This window comes from Bos mutus, chromosome 5 (assembly GCF_027580195.1).
Source record: "Bos mutus isolate GX-2022 chromosome 5, NWIPB_WYAK_1.1, whole genome shotgun sequence".
Classification (NCBI taxonomy): domain Eukaryota; kingdom Metazoa; phylum Chordata; class Mammalia; order Artiodactyla; family Bovidae; genus Bos; species Bos mutus.
The window spans coordinates 13,336,386-13,355,406 of record NC_091621.1 but is presented as its reverse complement, the minus strand read 5'-3'; the positions used below and the strand labels follow the sequence as shown (position 1 = coordinate 13,355,406).

The 19,021-nt window shown below is 37.0% G+C and overlaps 1 protein-coding gene across 6 annotated transcripts in view; it reads left to right on the top strand.

The window, feature by feature from the left end:
- CFAP54 (cilia and flagella associated protein 54) overlaps positions 1 to 19,021 on the top strand; it is a 304,320-nt gene that overhangs the window by 228,033 nt on the left and 57,266 nt on the right. For 4 of the 6 annotated variants that reach the window (XM_070370320.1, XM_070370321.1, XM_070370319.1 and 1 more), the window contains 4 exons: positions 3,809 to 3,907; positions 4,411 to 4,552; positions 12,982 to 13,155; positions 14,610 to 14,833. The exons of 1 other annotated variant lie outside the window; for it this stretch is intronic. In XM_070370320.1, the coding sequence (XP_070226421.1) occupies positions 3,809 to 3,907; positions 4,411 to 4,552; positions 12,982 to 13,155; positions 14,610 to 14,833 (639 nt within the window). Of the gene's footprint in view, positions 1 to 3,808; positions 3,908 to 4,410; positions 4,553 to 12,981; positions 13,156 to 14,609; positions 14,834 to 19,021 lie in introns of those variants that run through there. One more of the 6 variants, XR_011464166.1, reaches the window with a different exon arrangement.

Here is a 19,021-nt window from a genome sequence, read left to right as displayed (position 1 = left end):
TATGCCAAGCATGTTACTCTCTTCCACTAAGAAGCATAGAGGAGCAAAGGAAAGAAATAATTGTATTGTGATGTATTGAGGACTATAATAAGATAGGTCAAGTAGAGAAGTAGAGCAAAGTGGCTAATTCTGCTTTGGGGGAATGTAAGAGAAAGCTTTACAGATGAGATGAGTTTTGGAGGATAAGTAGAAGTTTTCCAAGGAATTGAGAGAAAAAATAGTCTCCAAAGAGAGAGATTATCAAACACATGTTTAGAAAATAGATTTATTGAATCATAAATTATATCTATGAAATTAACCTATTTTAAGAGTGCAATTCATAGATGTTTAATGATTTTACATGTTGTGTAACTATCATCACCATCCAGTTTTAGAACATTTCCCTCATCTTCAAAAGATCCCAAGTGCCCATTTGCTATCATTCCCATTTCTACCTCTAGTCCCAGGTAACCATTAGTCTGTTTTCTGTCTCCATAGATTTGTCTTTTCTGTATAGTTCACTTAAATGGAATCAGACAGAATGTAATCTTTCATGCCTGCTTCCTTCACCTGGCATTATGTTCTTGAGGTTCACCCATGTTGTAACATGTAACAGTATTTGTTCCTTTTACTTCTGAGTAGTATTCCTTTATATAGTTTTATTACCTTTTCTTGATTCATTCAACTGGAGCTGAATATGAATTCATATGAACAATATGAATTGTTGCCACTTTTGGCTATTATGAATGATGCTGCTTTGAATACTCATATATAGATTTAAATATTTTAAACTTTATTTTTAATTGGAAGGTAGTTGCTTTACAATATTGTGTTGGCTTCTGCCGTAGAACAACGTGAATCAGCCATAAGTATACATATGTCCCCTCCCTCTTCAACCTCCCCAACCCCTACCCCCTCCCACCCATCTAGGTTGTTACAGAGTACCACATTGAGCTCCCTGTGTTATACAGTAACTTCCTTTTAGCTGTCTGTTTTACATATGGTAATATGTATGTTTCAGTGCTACTCTCTCAGTTCCATATACAGATTTTTCATGTGAACGTGTTTTCAATTCCTTTGGGTGTATACCTAAGAATGGAATTTCTGGGTCATACTTCGACTCTCTGTTTAGCCTGTTGATGATATGTTATATTGTTTTCCTAAGTGCTGTACCACTGTGTATTCCTACCAGCAGTGTATGAGGGTTTCAGTTTCTCCACATCCTTGCAAACAGTTGTTATTATTTATCTTTTTGATTGTAGCCATCTTAGTGGGTATTAAGCAGTATTTCATTAGGATTTTGATTTGCATATCCCTAATGGCCATTTGTATATCTTCTTTAGGAAAATATCTACTCAAATCTTTTGCCCATAAACTAGAGTTATCTTTTTTATCATTGAGTTATAACTTTTAAAACATATGTGTTCTAGATATATGTCCCTTATCAGATATATAATTTATAGATATTTTTTCCAGTTGATGGCTTGTCTTTTCATGCAATTAATGGTATCTTTAGAAACAAGAGTCTTTACTTTTAATGAGGTATAGTTTATCATTTTTTTATATATTTTGTGGTTTTAGTACCACCTTACCTAACCCCAGATGTTGAAGATTTTCTCCTGGGTTTTCTTCTAAAAGTTTTTTAGCTTTAATGCTTAAGTCCATCATGGTATATTTTGATTTAAGTTTTCTGTAAAGTGTGAGGTAAGGCTCTAAATTCATATTTTTGCACATAGATATTCATTTGTCTGAGTATCACTTGTTGTAAAGACTATCTTTTCTTTATTGAATTGCCTTGGCTCCTTTGTCAAAAAATTTGTTGATCAAAAGTCTAAATATTTTTCCTAGACTTCTAATTCTATTCCACTGATCTATAATTCTACCTTTATGTGAGTATCCACTGTCTTGATTACTGTATGGCTTGTAGTAAGTTTTTTGAAATTGGAAAGTATTTGTCCTCCAATTATGTTCTTCCTTTTCAAAATTATTTTCACTTTGAATCTTTTGCATTTTCTTCTTCATTTTAGAATCTGCTTGTCAGTTTCTGCCAAAATGCAGAATTTTGGTACAGATTATGTTGAATCTACAGGTAATTTGTAGATATTTAGCATGTTAACAATTTTGAATCCTCAATTCATGTATATGAACTCTCTTCATTTATTTAGATATTAATTTTTCTTGATTTTTTTTTTTTACTTTTCAGTATGCACATTTTATACATTTTTGTTAAGATTATTTCTATCATGAATGGGTATTCTCTTAATTTCATTTTCAGGTTGTTCATTGCTGATACAATTGATTTATGAATATTGAGTTTTGTATCCTGTGACCTTGCTAAGCACATTTGTTAATTTTAGAGGGGTGTGTGTGTGTTTGTGTATCTTGGGATTTTCTACATATAGGATCATGTTCCTTGCAAACAATTTAACTTCATTTCCTATTCTAGATGCATTTAAAAATTTTTCTTACCTGTTTGTATAGGCTTGTATCTCATATGCAGTGTTGAACACCTCCCATGTAAAAAAATGCCCATCATATTTTTTTTTCCTGTTTTCATTCTGAGCTCAAGTTTGGCCTCAATAAAGCCTTCCTCTCAATTCAAAATGAGCTTTCTTTTTTGAATGTCTGTGTCACTACTTGTTCTTACAATATAGTTACTTAATGTTATTCTGTACTCAATGCCTATTAGCCTTGTGTCCAGAATTAAATAGGTAAATTGCCCAAGGTTATAGTCAGTAAGCTGGCAGTGGCTACCCCAGAGCCTAAGCAGTGTTATTAAAGCTAGTGAGGATGGTCTTCATATTTGGGACAGGGCTACATTGCTTAGATTTTAGATTCCCCATGGATGGATCTCTCCAGGTATCACCTGTCTCCAAGTTTAAAACTTGATCTAGTCACATTTGTGCATTGTATTTCCTGCTCTGGCATCAGCTTTACTCATTGCTTTTCCTTTTATTTGGGAGTCTTATTGCCAGAAGTAAAAAAGGTATTTTTATTATTGCTTATTTTATTGTTGAAGATCTAAAAAATCAGGTAAAATATGAATATCAACACATTAGAATAAGCCATCTAATTGAATAGTTTTTCCAGATTAGTTGAATCTTTAAATTTGACTATTAATACTTTAAAAATGTAAAACAGACAGCTACTATGTTGCTGGCAGGGTTTCTGTTTACTTCTGTATTCTTGACTTTTTTATATTTAAAAACTGAACACACATGACACACACACACCCTCACATTGCACGTATCTGCGTTCATTGTCACTTTTTGCTGTTTTGTAGAACTTCATGATTACAGTCATCCTTTTAACAGTTCTGTAGTTAGAAAGCTGATGGAAAATACCTATCAAAAATCTTTAAGTAGTATTCCTGTTTCTGACATCTTTACACACAATATATATTCAATTTATAGATCCTCTATTAAAATGATAAATAACACTTAAAGTGCCATTTCTGTTTATATTATTGATATTCAAATAATGTAAGCACATCTAGAAAATCACACAAAGAAGTTAAATATAATTAAATTACCCATAAAACCTGGGATAACCACTGTTGATAATTTGCTGTGTTTTTGTATACAGAGAAATATATATTATCTTTCAAAAAATGGGATCACACTTTGCATGCTATTTTGTAACCTACACTTTTCTTTTGCTAATATGATTAGGATATCTTTTCATGTTGATAGATGCATGTACATTATTATTCTTAGTGGCTTCACAGTGTTACACTAAAATCTCATCTTCAGAAGATTAGAAAATCTGTCATTAAAATTTAGGATATCTTTATCTGTCTTTATCATAAAGTATTTGCCATATTTTGTAGGCTCTTCCCAGAAGGCATAGTTCTATTAAAGAACCAATAGTAAATAAACATGAAATGTACAGTTTATTTGCCTGGATTGCAATAAGAGCTGCTGCACAGGTTGGTGTGATTTTTATTTAATTCTTTCTTTACTGTCACATCTGTTAAGGCAACACAATCTATTTATTCGAGAGAAAGAAAAATTTCACATTCTTTGAGATTTGTGCCAATGATATTTCTTTGGGGCGATTAGAAGTGCTCTTTATATGCGTAGTGTTTTTAATCTCTATTAGCGAGACTTGGTTTTGTTTGTTTCAACTTTTCTTTAATGAAAGTGTTGGCAGATACACATGTGCACATATTTTGGGAAATATCTGTCACAGCTAGGTGAGGGAGCCTATTCAGAGTGACTTATTTATTGATTAAATTGTCAACAATCATGATTTGTTTGACTATGATACATAGTACATGCAGGGGATCACATATTGTTTTTCAGATTGTCTTTATTTTTCCTAAAGTATATACCAAATATTATGAATTTGCTCTTTCATATTCTTCACCTAATGGATATCTATGAATCAAAAAGCTTGCATTTATGAATTCTAATTATGCATTAATTTTAGGTCAGTGAGGCTGTGCTGGCAATTAATCTACTTATTGGAAAGAAGAATGCTAGAACTGATACAGTTAGCCAAGGGGCATTATCAAATATCCCAGAATTTGCTTCCATGGATCTTTTGTCTTCATACACAGATTATTTGCTTGGTATGTTTGGATGTTGGGCATTTTATATACATATAATGTATAATCAAGTTTCAAAGATTTAATTCTAGAGATTTGTTGGGTTTTAACTTTAAAACAACAATGGTTTGGGAAACCTCTAAGACCCTGAAAGGGCAAATCTTAGGGTCTAGCTGCTAAAACATAGGGGCCCCCGCTTGCTGTATGTATGTATATGTTATTCCATTCACTGCTGCATTTTAGGTGCAGGGTTGTGTGGGAAAAGAGTGATATTTCCTGATGGCCTGTTTATTTTCCAGTTCACCCATTTGAAATGAAACTTTGTGGGATTATTTATTTGAGAGACCTTCTCTGAGCCTCTGAAATGTGTACCTACTCTTACACTCTGATTTAGCTCCCTGTTTCTTTTCTTAGTTCTTTTATATTTGTCTGTGTGTGTGTGCTTGTGCATGTTTAAACTTTTTCTCTTATTAAACTATCATCAGCTTCCTGAGGGCAGGGAAGTTAGCTATTTGATTTGCTAAGGGCTCTCCTTAGAGACAATGGAGACAATGGAAACAAGAGACAAGAAGAAACAATGGAAACAGTGAGACACTTTATTTTCTTGGGCTCTAAGATCACTGCAGACGGTGACTGCAGTCATGAAATCGAAAGATGCTGTCTCCTTGGAAGAAAAGCTATGACTGACCTAGATAGCATACTGAAAAGCAGGGCCATTGCCTTGCCGACAAAGGTCCATCTAATCAAAGCTATGATTTTTCCAGTAGTCATGTATAGATTTAAGAGTTGGACCATGAAGAAAGCTGAGTCCTGAAGAAAGCTGAGTCCTGAAGAATTGATGCTTTTGAACTGTGGTGTTGGAGAAGACTCTTGAGAATCCCCTGGACTGCAAGGAGATCCAATGGGTCCATCCTAAAGGAAATCAGTCCTGATTATTTATTGGAAGGACTGATGCTGAAGCTGAAACTCCAATACTTTGGCCACCTGATGCAAAGAACTGACTCATTTGAAAAGACCCTGATGCTGGGAAAGATTGAAGGCGGGAGGAGAAGGGGACATCTCATCCAACCGTGAGATGGTTGGATGGTATCACTAACTTGATCGACATGAGTTTGAGCAAGCTCTGGGAGTCGGTGATGGACAGGGAAGCCTGGTGTGCTACAGTCCCTGGGGTTGCAAAGAATTGGACATGAATGAGCATGAGCACACACTACAGAAAATCACATATTACTTATACATAGCAAGGATTGATATTAATATTTGTTAAATGAATGAATGAAAAGTTAGTGGAATTTAAACTTAACCTTACTATATTTTTTAAAATTTGTAACTCTGCTGTTGGTTACAGTAAACTGTAGTATAAATCTGTAAGTCATACCAGCAATAACATAAATATTGAATAGTCATTTTATGTTTTTGCCCATTCATTCAAAAAATATTGAGTGCTGTTTTGTGCTAAGCTCTTGGATGGGTCCTAAGAAGCAAGGTACTGGAATTTTACTTCCAGAAGGATATTTTAGTAACAACAGTATCTAATTTTGCTTGTCATTGGGTGAGCATTGAGCCAAAGGGGATGAAAAATGTTAACTTTAACCTGATGGGGTGAGGTAGTCTTCCTAAAGCCTCTGAAATCACTCTGGTAGGCCAGAGCTTACTGCTGAAGGGTTGAGTCAACCTTAGCTGAAGAGTTTGTGTCTGAAATTGTCTCCTTCTTTGGCTCTCTCTCTCCTGAAGACTAGGTGGCCCAGACTATTTTCCAAAATAAAATGGTTTGCTCTGAGATTAAACCATCAGATGGATTTTTTTAATGCTAAGGTATTGTCTTCTTATTTTTATTTCCTGGTGAGATTTTGCTTCATCAGACTTCTGGTCCATGACCTGGATCTCAGACAGGGCGCATGGTTTTCCTTAGAGACCCCAAAGGTAGGCTCTTGGGGGACAAAGCAGGGCAGTATAGCAGTAGGGGCTGGTCACTGCTTTTTTCTCTTGACATGGCTTGGCAACTCAGTTCTCCCTGCTTCAGAATGCCAGGAAGGCAGTCCTCTTAGAAACACACATTATTGTTTTGCCACAAAGGGAATGAAGTATTAATAATGAAGAGGTTTCAGCTTATACCCTGATCCTGTCAAACCATTGAATTTCTCTCAGCCTCATTGTCCTTAATCTTTAGACTGAGTGAATTAGATTTATTTATGAAGAAGACTGAAATCTGAATTTTAAGACTGTGATTCCAACTACTAACATGGCTATTTCTTTTTCACAGTGGTCCCTTATTGCCTCAGATAGATCTGGTCTACTTTATCCTGCTCTGTTTTCTCATGCTTTAAGTTTTTAGGACAGAGATAACAAATAAGTTATATCTGAAATTCTGTGTTAATCAGTTATTGCCAAAATTGCAGTGTATACCCAACAATCCTAAAACTCAGTGGCAAGAACAGCATGACTTCTTTCTTTTACTTGTCTCCTGTGTTCTGTGTCAGGCTGCAGGCCAAGTTCCAGTGCACTTCATGTACATTTGTTATGAGACCCAGGGTATAGAGGCAGTGACTGCTTAGGGGGTGCTCTTCTCACGGTACAGACCAGAACACAAGACCAAGCCCAAGCACAGAAGCACACTCAAGACCTCTCTTCACGTTACATCCCATTAGTCACAGCAAGTCCTCTGGCCAAGTACAATGTCAGTGAGGCATGGAATTAGACTCTCCCTGCAGAGAAAGGAAAGTGAAAGTGAAGTTGCTCAGTCGTGTCCGACTCTGCAGAGGAAGGAAGAGGGTGTGAATGTTTGTGGGATGATAGTCCAAACTACTGGGCTTCCCAGGTGGCGCTAGTGGTAAAGGATCTGCCTGCCAACGCAGGAGACATAAAGACATGGGTTTGATCCCTGGAGGAGGCCATGACAACCCACTCCAATATTCTCGCCTGGAGAGGGACAGAGGAGCCTGGCGGGCTACAGTCCATGGGGTCTCAAAGAGTTAGACACTACTGAATGACTGAGTGCACACACACCTAATCCACACTGTGGCTCAGTTCAGTTCAGTCGCTCAGTCGTGTCTGATTCTTTGTGACCCCATGGACTGCAGCACACCAGGCCTCCCTGTCTAACACCATCTCCCGGAGTTTACTCAAACTCATGTTCATTGAGTCAGTGATGCCATACAACCATCTCATCCTCTGATATCCCCTTTTCCTCCCGCCTTCAATCTTTCCCAGCATCAGGGTCATTCAAATGAGCCAGTTCTTCTCATCAGGTGGCCCAAGTATTGGAGTTTCTTCTTCAGCATCAGTCCTTCCAATGAATATTCAGGACTGATTTCCTTTAGGATGGACTGGTTGGATCTCGGCTGGTAGCCACCTAAGAAGAATTCTGAACTGCTGCATGCAAGGACTGGGAAAAATGCTGCGGTGATCAGTTAGGTGTCACGCATGGGCCCACACAGTGGGGAATGGCATCTCCTAACCAGATGATCTTAGTTGATCCAATTGGGCTAATAGTCTTCATCTCAGCGGTGCCTAATACTAGAATTTATGCTTTACTTTTCTGTTTCAGTGGTTTTGGTAGCATCTTCCAATTTTCTGTTTCCATTTTGTACCCATTAACATTCCTTTATTATTGTACAAAGATTCTAATGTGAAATGACCTGATTTTTTAAAATGTATTTTTCTTTTTTAATTATTTTTTTTGCTGTGGTGGGTCTTCATTGCTACACAAGGGCTTTCTCTAGTGCAGCAAGCAGGGGGTTACTCATCATTGTGGTACACGGATTTCGTGTTGCAGTGGCTTCTCTTATTGCAGAGTGTAGGCTCCAGGTGCACGGGCTTCAGTAGTTGCAGAGTGTGGGCTCAGGAGTTATGGTGTTCGAGCTTAGTTGCTCGGCAGCATGTGGAATCTTCCCAGACCAGGGATCAAATGGATGCCCCTTGCATTGCAAGATGGATTCTTAACCACTGGACCACCAGGGAAGCCCTGTAATGACCAAATTTTTTAAGCCCAATTCATTTTGTATTTTGCCTTAAGAATAATAATTTTGCTCTCCACTATTCTTCTAGCAGTCTGATCATAAATTACTGTTACAATTTCCCTCATTTCAGTATTTGGCTTGGAAAGAAATATTGAATCCCCAACTGATTGCTTCAAATACCCAGATGGCAGTGAAGTTCATATTATAATGAATTGCTAAAGGGCAACAACAACAAATAAAAATTGTTTGATTTTCCTTGTGTTAGCATACATTAGCATCCAGGAGAAAACCTCTTCACTCATCTTATCTTCACTAGCATTGATCTGTACACTATGTGGTAAAGGATATTCATTGTTATCGTGTGTAGAGCACTATACAGCTATTTCTGTCCAGAGGGAAGAACACACCAAGGAGTAGGTCTTGCCACCCATAAACTTCTAGTCTTTAGCAATCAGAGCAGGCATCCACTTTGAAATGATATAAATGCATTTATTAAGATGTCCATATTTTAAGCTAAAGCTGGACACAGGCTGGGTGGGCATTTGAATTTATTAGGAACATTTTTTTTTTTTTCTGGAAGAAGTACATGTGAGGCAGATACAAATGGACTAGAGGCATGGAGAGCAGGTAGAAGGGAAGCTTATTTTCTCAGCACTCTGAGCAGTTGACAGAGAAGCATGGTGACAGAATAGACCAGTCATGTGTGGAGGATGGAATAAAGATGATCTTGCCAGGACCAGAGAGCAATTGTATGATGTCTATAGAACAATAAGAGAATTGAGTGATGCAGCCGGCCCAATTTACTGAGGTTTCTTCTACATTGTCGTGTAGGAATACAGACCCTGAAATGATGCTACTGGCAACAGGGGACCATATTTAAAGTGAATGCAAAAAACACCTACTCAATATCTACTTTGGGCCCCATTATATTCAAATATATTCCGTCTTTTTGTCTTGATTTTCTTGCAGCCTTAATAAAAAAATTCTGCTAGGATTAAAAATTATTAAATTCTGTAATATGTTTTGAATTAAAAGTGACATTCAGGGTCAGTGGTCCTGGATGCAGCCTCTCACAACTAAATACACTTGATACACAGAAAAATATAAATATGTGTCATGCCAAAAATGAATGTTGATGAACCTACTGTCAGAACATAAAGAGAAATCTATGGAGCAGAACCAAGAATCAACTGATCCTTAGTATTAATACATGTTTTGCCTCTTGAGATGGAGAAAACTTTCCATCCTGGAAAAAATGTGATTTGTCTTTCCTGTTCTGCCTTGTCCCTGGCTCAGAGATATGGGTCAGTGCCAACTGAAAACTGTGATATCATTCCTCTACTGCTATCCTATTTTCTATTCCTCCGAGACACAAATTTCCCATACTGGTGGGGAGCTAGAAGGACACATTATATCTTCAAATCCCAAATAATTATACCACGTACAGGTGAGAATGGAGATAAATTATTCACGCTAGTAATACTGATTATATACATGCATGCATGTGTGTGCTCACGTGCTGCACCAATTCAGATTGTCAACAATTCAGACAATGAGGGTACAATGAGAATTATCCTCAGTGAAGCAGAGGCCCCAAGTCAGTGTAACCAGGCGGTCCTGGCTGGAGATGGTGGAAACCATTGCAAAGGGATGCTTCTCAATGCAGGGTATAAGGGACGCTCCCTCCAAAATATTCTTCTAAAGATAAACTTACAGATAGCACAGATAATACGTGGACAAATTTTGGCCTCATTTATGGATTGTAAAGACAAAATAATTGTAAACAGAAAAAGCAAACTTTCTATGAAAGAACAAAAACTAAACTGGTCTTATTTTTTCTCTGTGACATTAAAGACTACATAATATTGGCCACATAAATGTAGAGGTTCTTTTTTGCTTTTAATTTAGCTCAGTTTTTTGCATAGGTCATTTATTTTCAAGAATCACAATTCAAAATTCATAGAAGGGTATGGAAAGAGTTGTCTCCCTTCCATCTTCTCTGCAAATGACTCAGTTCTCTTCCCCAGAGGCAAACAGTGTTGTCAGAATGCGTGTGTGTATGCTAGGTTGCTTCAGTAGTGTCCAACTCTTGGCAGCTATATGGACTGTAGCCCACCAGGCTCCTCTGTCCATGGGATTCTCCAGGCAAGAAGACTGGAGTGGGTTGTCAGGCCTTCCTGTAGGGGATATTCCCAACCCAGGAATTGAACCATGGGGTCTCCTGCATTGCAGGTGGATTCTTTACCAACTGATCTACCAGGGAACCACTAGTACCATATCAATGCTCTATTCCTCCTATAACAAATAGCCACAAATTCAGTGGCTTAAAGCAACACAATGTATTCTCTTACAGTGCTGGTGTTCTGAAGCCCAATATAGGACTTATTGGGCTAAAATTAAGGTGTCAGCAGGCTACTTTCCTCTGGAGGCATTAAGGGAGAATGTTTCCTTACTTACTTAGAGTCTCAGATTATGGTCAAGCACTAACTATGGCAAAAATCCAAAAGTTATCAAAGAAAAGGTTAATAGTTGATACTACTTAGAAATGAAAAGTTTCTTCATGGCACACAATTACCATAAAGAGGGTTAAATAACATGTGATAATTGAAAAGATGTATTTGCAAATAATATCACAGTTAAAAGGTTTATTTCTATAATAAAGAGCTTCTGTGTATGTGTGTGTGCTTAGTCGTTCAGTCGTGTCTGACTCTTTGCGACCCTGTGGACTGTAGTCAGCCAAGCTCCTCTGTCCATAGAAGTCTCCACGCAAGAATATTGGAGTGGGTTGCCATCTCCTCCTCCATGAGCTCTTCCTGACCCCAGGATCAAACTCCTGTCTCCTACATTGCAGGTGGATTCTTTACCACTGAGCCACTTGGGAAGCCCAATAAAGAGCTTCTGCAAGTATTTAAGGAAAAGGCATGGACCCTTTTACTAGTTAATGGAAATCTATTCGGAATATGTAAAAAATAACAAATGGATACAATTTTAGTTTTCCCAAATGGCTATCCTATTTCTGTACTTTTTTCTAATTTCTATTGATCTGTCTATTCAGGATTCAATACCACACTATTTTAATTATTATAGCCTTATAATATAATTAGTATCTATTAGAGTAAATCCTCACTTATTACTCTTTCTTTTCAAAATTGTATTTCTTTTATGGCTTATTTTTTCTACTGTGGAAACAACTTGTCTAGTTTAAGAAAGTTCTCTCATAATTTTATTAAAGTTGCATTACCTTTATATTTTATCCTAGAAATAACATGTTTTTATTCTGTTGAGTCATCTTAACCAAGAATATTGTATGTCTTATATTTTTAGTTCATTTTCATGCCTTTTTTTCAAAAAAAATCAGTCCCTTAGGAGTGTTTTAACATTTTCTTTAAGTAGATAGTATATGCTTCTTGTTAGACTTATTTCTCAGATATTTTATCTTATTAGTAGTATTGCAGAATTTTTTCATTAGCTTTCTATTGGTTGCTGTTTTTGTGTATGGAGGCTATTGATAGCTCTGTATTACTTAATTATCTTTAGGTATTTTTCCTCACTTTATCCTTCGTGAGCAAAGTCTAGGCAGCACATATCTTCTGTAAAGGGCCAAATAGTAATATTTTATGTTTTGTGATCTCTGTTGCAACTGTTCAGCTTTGCTGTGTTAATGTGAAGGAACCATAGACAAAATGTAAATGAGCATGGCTGTATTCCATTCTTAAGGACACTGACATTTGAATTTCATATAACTTTCACGTATCACAAAATATTAATTTTTTCAAACCCTTTAAAGTATAAAAACCATTCTTAGCTTATGGGTCTTACATAAACATGCATTGACCTAATTTGGCTCATAGACTAGAGTTTCTCCTTATAGATCTAATTAATTCTAATTAGTGCCATTAAATTAATCCTTATATTTGTTCAAGTTTCCTTTTTTTTTTTTTTGGAACACAAACAGTGGTGCCATGAGTATCTTGTGCAGGACTCTTGGTACATGTCTCTGAGTATCTGCATTTAAAATTTTATTAGCCTCTGCCCAGGAATTTGCTCTCCCAAGTAGTATGTGAGAATTATGGTATCTTCACATTTATTGCTTTCAGATTTTAGTTTCTGTTAATTGCTGAGGAATGTGAAATGGTATTTCATCTTAATTTATCTGATTTTTAATGATGCTAAAAATTTTGGCCATTTGGTTTTCCTTTTCTACAAGTTACCTGTTGAAATTCTTTGCCCATGTTTCTGTTGGACTATCTGACTTTTTCTTATTGATTACATAGTAGAGAGAAGATAATTTATGATTTTTTAAACATGTTTTCTCAGTCCATGGTTTGTTATTTTTGATTGGTGTCTTTTGTGATACAAATTTTTTTAATTGAATGCAATCCTAAGTGTCAATATTTCCTTTATAAGTTGTGCTTTACTTTTTTCACATATGGTTATTTTACAAGGAAAACATAATATTTGTATTCTAATTTTTTTTTTTTTTTACACTTTCAGATAACTACCAAGTTGTCTTCCAGACTGGTTGTACATTTTCTTACGTTAGTGAAGAGATACATGAAAATGTAGATTCTCAGAAAAAAAACCCAATTAAAGTGGATATTACATGGATTCTTCTGCTGCGCTACTATATTCACCTACAAAGAATTAATAATATGAGCAAATTGCTAGGTAGGCCTTTGAAAGAACATATTCCTTTCCAGTCATTAAGTCATGTTTCTTACTTAGAACTATAAAATATGTTTAACATCTTTCTGAGTGAACTCTCATCAGAAGATGGAAATTTCAGGGGTTCTTTGCCTGATATACAGGGACCTTTGAAAAGAACAGTATTTCAATGTATTTAAAAACATCCTTAGAAGGAGGCATCCAGAAACTTCCCCCAAGACTACTGAAGTGCTATGTGACTCAAAACAGTTAAGAATCAGAGTGACCCTAATGTGACAGCTTATAAAATGAACAAGGTGAAATCTTTGGCATTAAGGAGAGAAAGAATATCTAGTATTTAAAGAGAAAGACAGGATATTTAACTCTGAAGTTTTGAATTTTGTTTGTTGTTGCTTTTATTTTAAAATCATTGGTGCTCTAAAGAATAGCCAAAAAAACTGTTGTAATCTAAGTCACATTCTCTCCTCTTGTGGTTTTGTGATGATGTGTTTATCTGTGCCCATGAAATTGGTGAGCCAGTGTTGCTTATGAGGGCAAACAACTGGGAAAGACAGCTTGACTAAAGCAGCACCCAGTGATGGGGAAATCAGCAGGGCAAAGAGGCTAAGTCACAGAGTGGCTCAGCCTGGTTATCAGAGTTAGTGACGGGAGAGGCAAGCACTGGGAAAGGTGGTGGGTAAAAGGTGCATCGTGATAGGGCCAGTTCAGTAGCGAAGGAAGTGGATATAATCCAGCACAGTGGGCCCCAGTGATGCCCTCCTGTTATCGATTCAGCTCCCCCTGGATTCACTTGCTGGTATCTCCCATGTCAATCGTGCACATTTTGCTTCTTTCTGCCCTGGGCTTTCTTAGAAATGACTGAGGCCCAGCATATAGGCAGGATAGCCTGGAAGTACCAGGGACTGCACACATTCAGGAGTAACCTGCAACTGCTGAGGGAGGGGACGGGTTGATAGGTATTCCAGCATGCCAGCCCCCTGATGGAACAGATTTCCATGCTTTTTCTTAGGAGGCCCTCAGCAGGACTGAGCTCTCCTTGTCCATAGCTGGAGCCCTTTCCTAACTTGTTGTCATTGACTCTTTTCTTTTCTGTCACACATTTCCCATTCTCTCACTTCAGATCAGTTTTCAAATAAATTACCTGAACCTGAATTTTTGCTTTATTATTATTATTTTTTTTGGCTGGGGATAAGACAAATAAGACAGCTAGACTGAATGTTTTGCTTTGATACGCTTGAAACCAGAAGTAGGATCACAGAGTTCTGAGGTGTTCTTTCCTTCCTGTGACCAGAAGCAATTCTGTTAGTGTACAAACTTGAAAAATGGAGGAAGGTCATGGGCAGCCACTGGGTGAGGTGGGAATGTGCAGGAATGAGATTAGCAAGCAAAGGACAGCAATATTGAGACCATTCTGTTATCTAACATGATTCTATAGTAGTTTTTGTTTTTCCTTTAAGCATCTCTGAAGCCAGGATCTGGGATGTCTTTGCCAGATGATACTCTTCTCACTTCTCTTTTTAACTCTGGATTGATTTTGCGCCAAAAAGAAATGCATTTTTTCCTTAAAAGATTCTTACAGCTATATTCTTCTTCTTGTATTGATGAATTTCCAAAAGAACTATTTCAAGTCATGGAACATCCACCTGTTCTAGAAAAAGTCTTATATGATTCAGCAAGCAAGGTAATGTTTAAAACATTATATAATTATACATTTTTTTGGAAGACTTAATCATCCTTTTATTTCCGAAAGAAGCACATTAACCTCCATACTGACACAAAGGTTTTTAGTTTCCTCAGAGGTTTTACCTGAGGAAACTTTTACCACAGAGAAAAACCAACCAGACATGCTGGTTTTCTGTTTTCATATGTTCTGTTTTGCTGCTCTTATAAGCCTTCAAAATGTCCCAGACTTTTCTGTATTCCTACACATCACAACTTCTCTCAGAGTCATTTTGCCAAGAAGTTATACAAATTTCAATATAATACCCTATAAGGAAATTAAACTGAGACTTTCTCAATCTATACCCAATTTCTGTACCTTTGTTTTACATGTGTAATAAAAAGCATTCATTTTTATTGTTAGCAATCATAAGTGTGCTAAGGGTAAATGGCCAGTTTTTAAGTAAATTAAAAGTTTGAAGATTTTGTGGTTGGGAGAGGGAAAGTGTTATTCAGTTGGATGGATTTCCCCAAAATATCTAGTGAAGAGATGTAAAAGAGGGTCTTGAACAAGCTACTAGGGTCTTGAATAATAGTAATTTTTAAATAAACTACCAAAATGGGTGGATTGGAAGATACTGAAAAAGTATAAAGAGTTTCAGTAAAAATGGAGATTTATTTCAAATTTGGTATGTTCAACAAACATATGTTGGATACTAACAATATGCCAGACACTCTTAGGTGGTGGAGAAAGCAGGAGTGGATAAAGCATAGTCTCTGGTGTGGTAGTAGAGAAAGATTGGTAGAGTTAGCACAAAAGAAAATGACAGCACCTCACAGACGCTCTTTAGGAAAAACATGGCAAGGTTAATAGCAGAAAGAATATGAAAATCAAAATGTTAGTTCTACTGTCAATAGCACGTAAGGCTGATTGGCAAAGTGTAAGTGAAAGGAAGTTATCCGAGAAAGAGATGATGAAACAACTAAGCTTATGGTCATGAGGAATGGGAATGAAGAGATGGATATAAATGATGTTGCTTACGTAAAATTGAAAAAAAAAAAAACACCTTAGTGACTCTATGGCGATGGCAAAAGAAGAGGGAATGAGAAAAGTTTTATCCCATCATTTGGAACCCCTGTCTGTGATCCCTAGAGCATGATCACACCATTAGCAGATACAATGGGGGCAGGAGAGTGAGAATGTTTGTGGACAAGGCTTGTATGTTCTGCTTTGAAATTATAGTAGAGAACCCAAGAGAAAATAGTGTAAATTTTCAATATGTATTTGTGAAATGAATAAATCAAGTCATTTGCATAGAATTCTTTCAAAACTAGGGGGAAAAAACCCACTGATTTATCTTGACTTTGGATTTCACCATAAAGCCCTTTAATTTTTACAATTATACCCATACCAGACACATTCATGTTTCTGTTGTCAGCTGTCCCAGAGAAGTGACCTGAAAATGCGTCTTGTTCCCAACAGGAACCTTTGCTCATCTTATCCTACTGGAGTATAGTAGCCTTATGTTTAGGGCTTCCCTGATAGCTCAGTTGGTAAAGAATCTGCTTGCAATGCAGGAGACCCTGGTTCAGTTCCTGGGTGGGGAAGATTCCCTGGAGAAGGGATAGGCTACCCACTCCAATATTCCTGGGCTTCCTTGTGGCTCAGCTGGTAAAGGATCCGCCTGCAGTGCTGGAGACCTGGGTTCAATCCCTGGGTTGGGAAGATCCCCTGGAGGAGGGAACTGCTACCACCCCAGTGTTCTGACCTGGAGAATTCCATGGACTGTACATGTCTGACTCTTTGTGACCCCATGGACTATACAGTCCATGTATAGTCTTTGTCTCTGACTCTTTGTCTTTCACTTTCACCCTTGTGTTTGTGGTAAATAATAAAATTTTAAAAAGATCGTTCTTTGGAACAAGAGAGGAGGGTGATTTTAAAAAGTAGTGGAAAGACCCACTAAGGAATATTTATGGATTCAGTTAAGTGAGTCTCAACTAGGGTTATTGCCCCCACGGCAGTGTATTGCAATCCACACGGGAGGATTTTTCAGATTACTTCCTAGATACTGGAAGTATTGGAATGCCCCAAACTCAATGCCCCTATTTCCTGTCTCAGATTCTAAGTCATTTGAGAAATAAAAGAGTAAGACATACTGAGATTAAAAAATACCTTACTTTATGAGTCATGTGTTGATACTGTAGGAAATGGTTTATATTTACGGCTAAATGGTCTCCCTAATAGTGATTAGCAAAGTTGACAGTTCTACCAGTCCAGGCTGATGGGTTTTGGTGGAGAGTGGGGTCATTACAGGTCTCTTTAAAACCTGTGGGGCCAGAAACCCCTTTAAAATCTGTCGCATGAAGGAGCAGAGGATGTTCACTCCCTGAAAACAATATGCTCGGAAGAAGGGTAGAATTATGCATATCCAAAATTCTTTTTCTCGGATACCGGTCAAGTAACTGTCTAGGGAGAGGAGCAGAGAGAAGGTGAAAAGGCCTGGGATATATTGTTAACGTCTGGCCCTCCACCTGGCGGGAACCAGTAGAGTAGGATCAGATCATTCCATCTAACACAACTGTCTGAGTCACCCCTCCTAGGACCTGAGACTGCCTTGAGGATTCCTTCCATGTGTCCCAGATACCTCAGGTGTTTTGGAATAGAAGAGAGAGAATGAGACAGTTGAGAACTATAGTTTCAGTGGATGTAGTCTTGTGAATACTTTATAAGAGTTTGGAAACTAATGTATGTGATTTCTTAAATACTGTTCTGAAAGGAGCTTTGCTGAGCATTGCATTATTAAGGGCAGCCTATCATTACCCAGTTCCTAAGGATGGTGCTCCAAACATACAACCTTGAACACAGTGTGAATACATACAGTATTTCTAACACAGTAATGATGTCAAAGAGTTGTTTCACTGTGTTTGCTCTTTATTTTGATATAATTAGTGGAACACTCTCCCAGAATAATCAGCCCTGGAGATCACTGTCGCTTGCCTGACAGGTGCAAGCCACCTAATCATGTGTTCTTTTCACTGGGGTAGACAGCTAACGAGCATAAAGCCTTTTGGATTTTTTTAAAAGTAAACTCCAAGCTTGGCTGACTTTTATAATAACATTTCTGAGCCTTTAATCACTCAGGAGGCCATTTCAATCAAGCCCTTCCCATAATTTTGTACTTAAACCTGTTTCTTCCCCACAAAGAAGTAGATACATTTCCAGAACCATCATATATACATGTCATGCTCATCAGCTTTGTGAGTCTGCCTGTCGTCAAGTCTATTGAAGCTTTATGATGGAAAAACAAAGACGCCAAACAAATTACATTAAAAATTCCAGAAAGGACATGATTAAAATGGTGCACAATGCTGAGTTATCCATGTTTAGTCTGTGTGCCCGTGACAGACTGTGTAAGGTCAAACATTTGATTAGTGCAGAGTGATTTGATGTTTATAGTACATGATGAAGCAAGAGTGCTTCTGGTAGGTCTGTTGTTTCATTCCTTTCAAAGAATAAATCAAACATATCGAAAGTACCTGGTGTATAGCCCATTGACTAGCTTATGTAATTAATCCCATTAGGAATTAGATATTGTGTTTTTTAAAAGAGAAAAGAAAATTAAATGCCTATATTAATATTGATTTCTGTTGCAGTTCACTATTATTATGCTATTGTATGAATAAACACTATATCTATGTTGACATAGGTATTTACTTTTTATTTTTCTCCACTTAGCTAGTTATTAAATATGAATTATTTTCTAAAATAGTTGTCAGAAGCTCTGAAAGGCACTCAAATATGGAAAAAAATGAATAATTTTTCCTGAATCAATTATTTACCTGATTTTTTGGTGAACTGCCTGACGTAGAGTTAATAATTTTATTTATTGTGCATGTTGGTCATGCTTTTAGTATCCTAGTGCTAATAAATGAGGATTCTGGCTTATCATATCCTTTTATGATAGTCTCTAGACATTTTAAAATAGTTTTCACCCTAGCATTACCTTTCAGTCAAGACATATTTTTTTCTTTTATCAGTAGACAACCAGAAAGGTCAGTGTATTTATTTCTCTTTTTATTTTATTTTGAAGACTTTGCATTGACAGTCTTCAGTTGTATCTTGAACAGGCTCAGAAGTGGAAGACAGAGAGTCTTACAGAAACACCAGGCCTTTCTTTACAGTCACTGACATGTTCCCCTTGGTCAC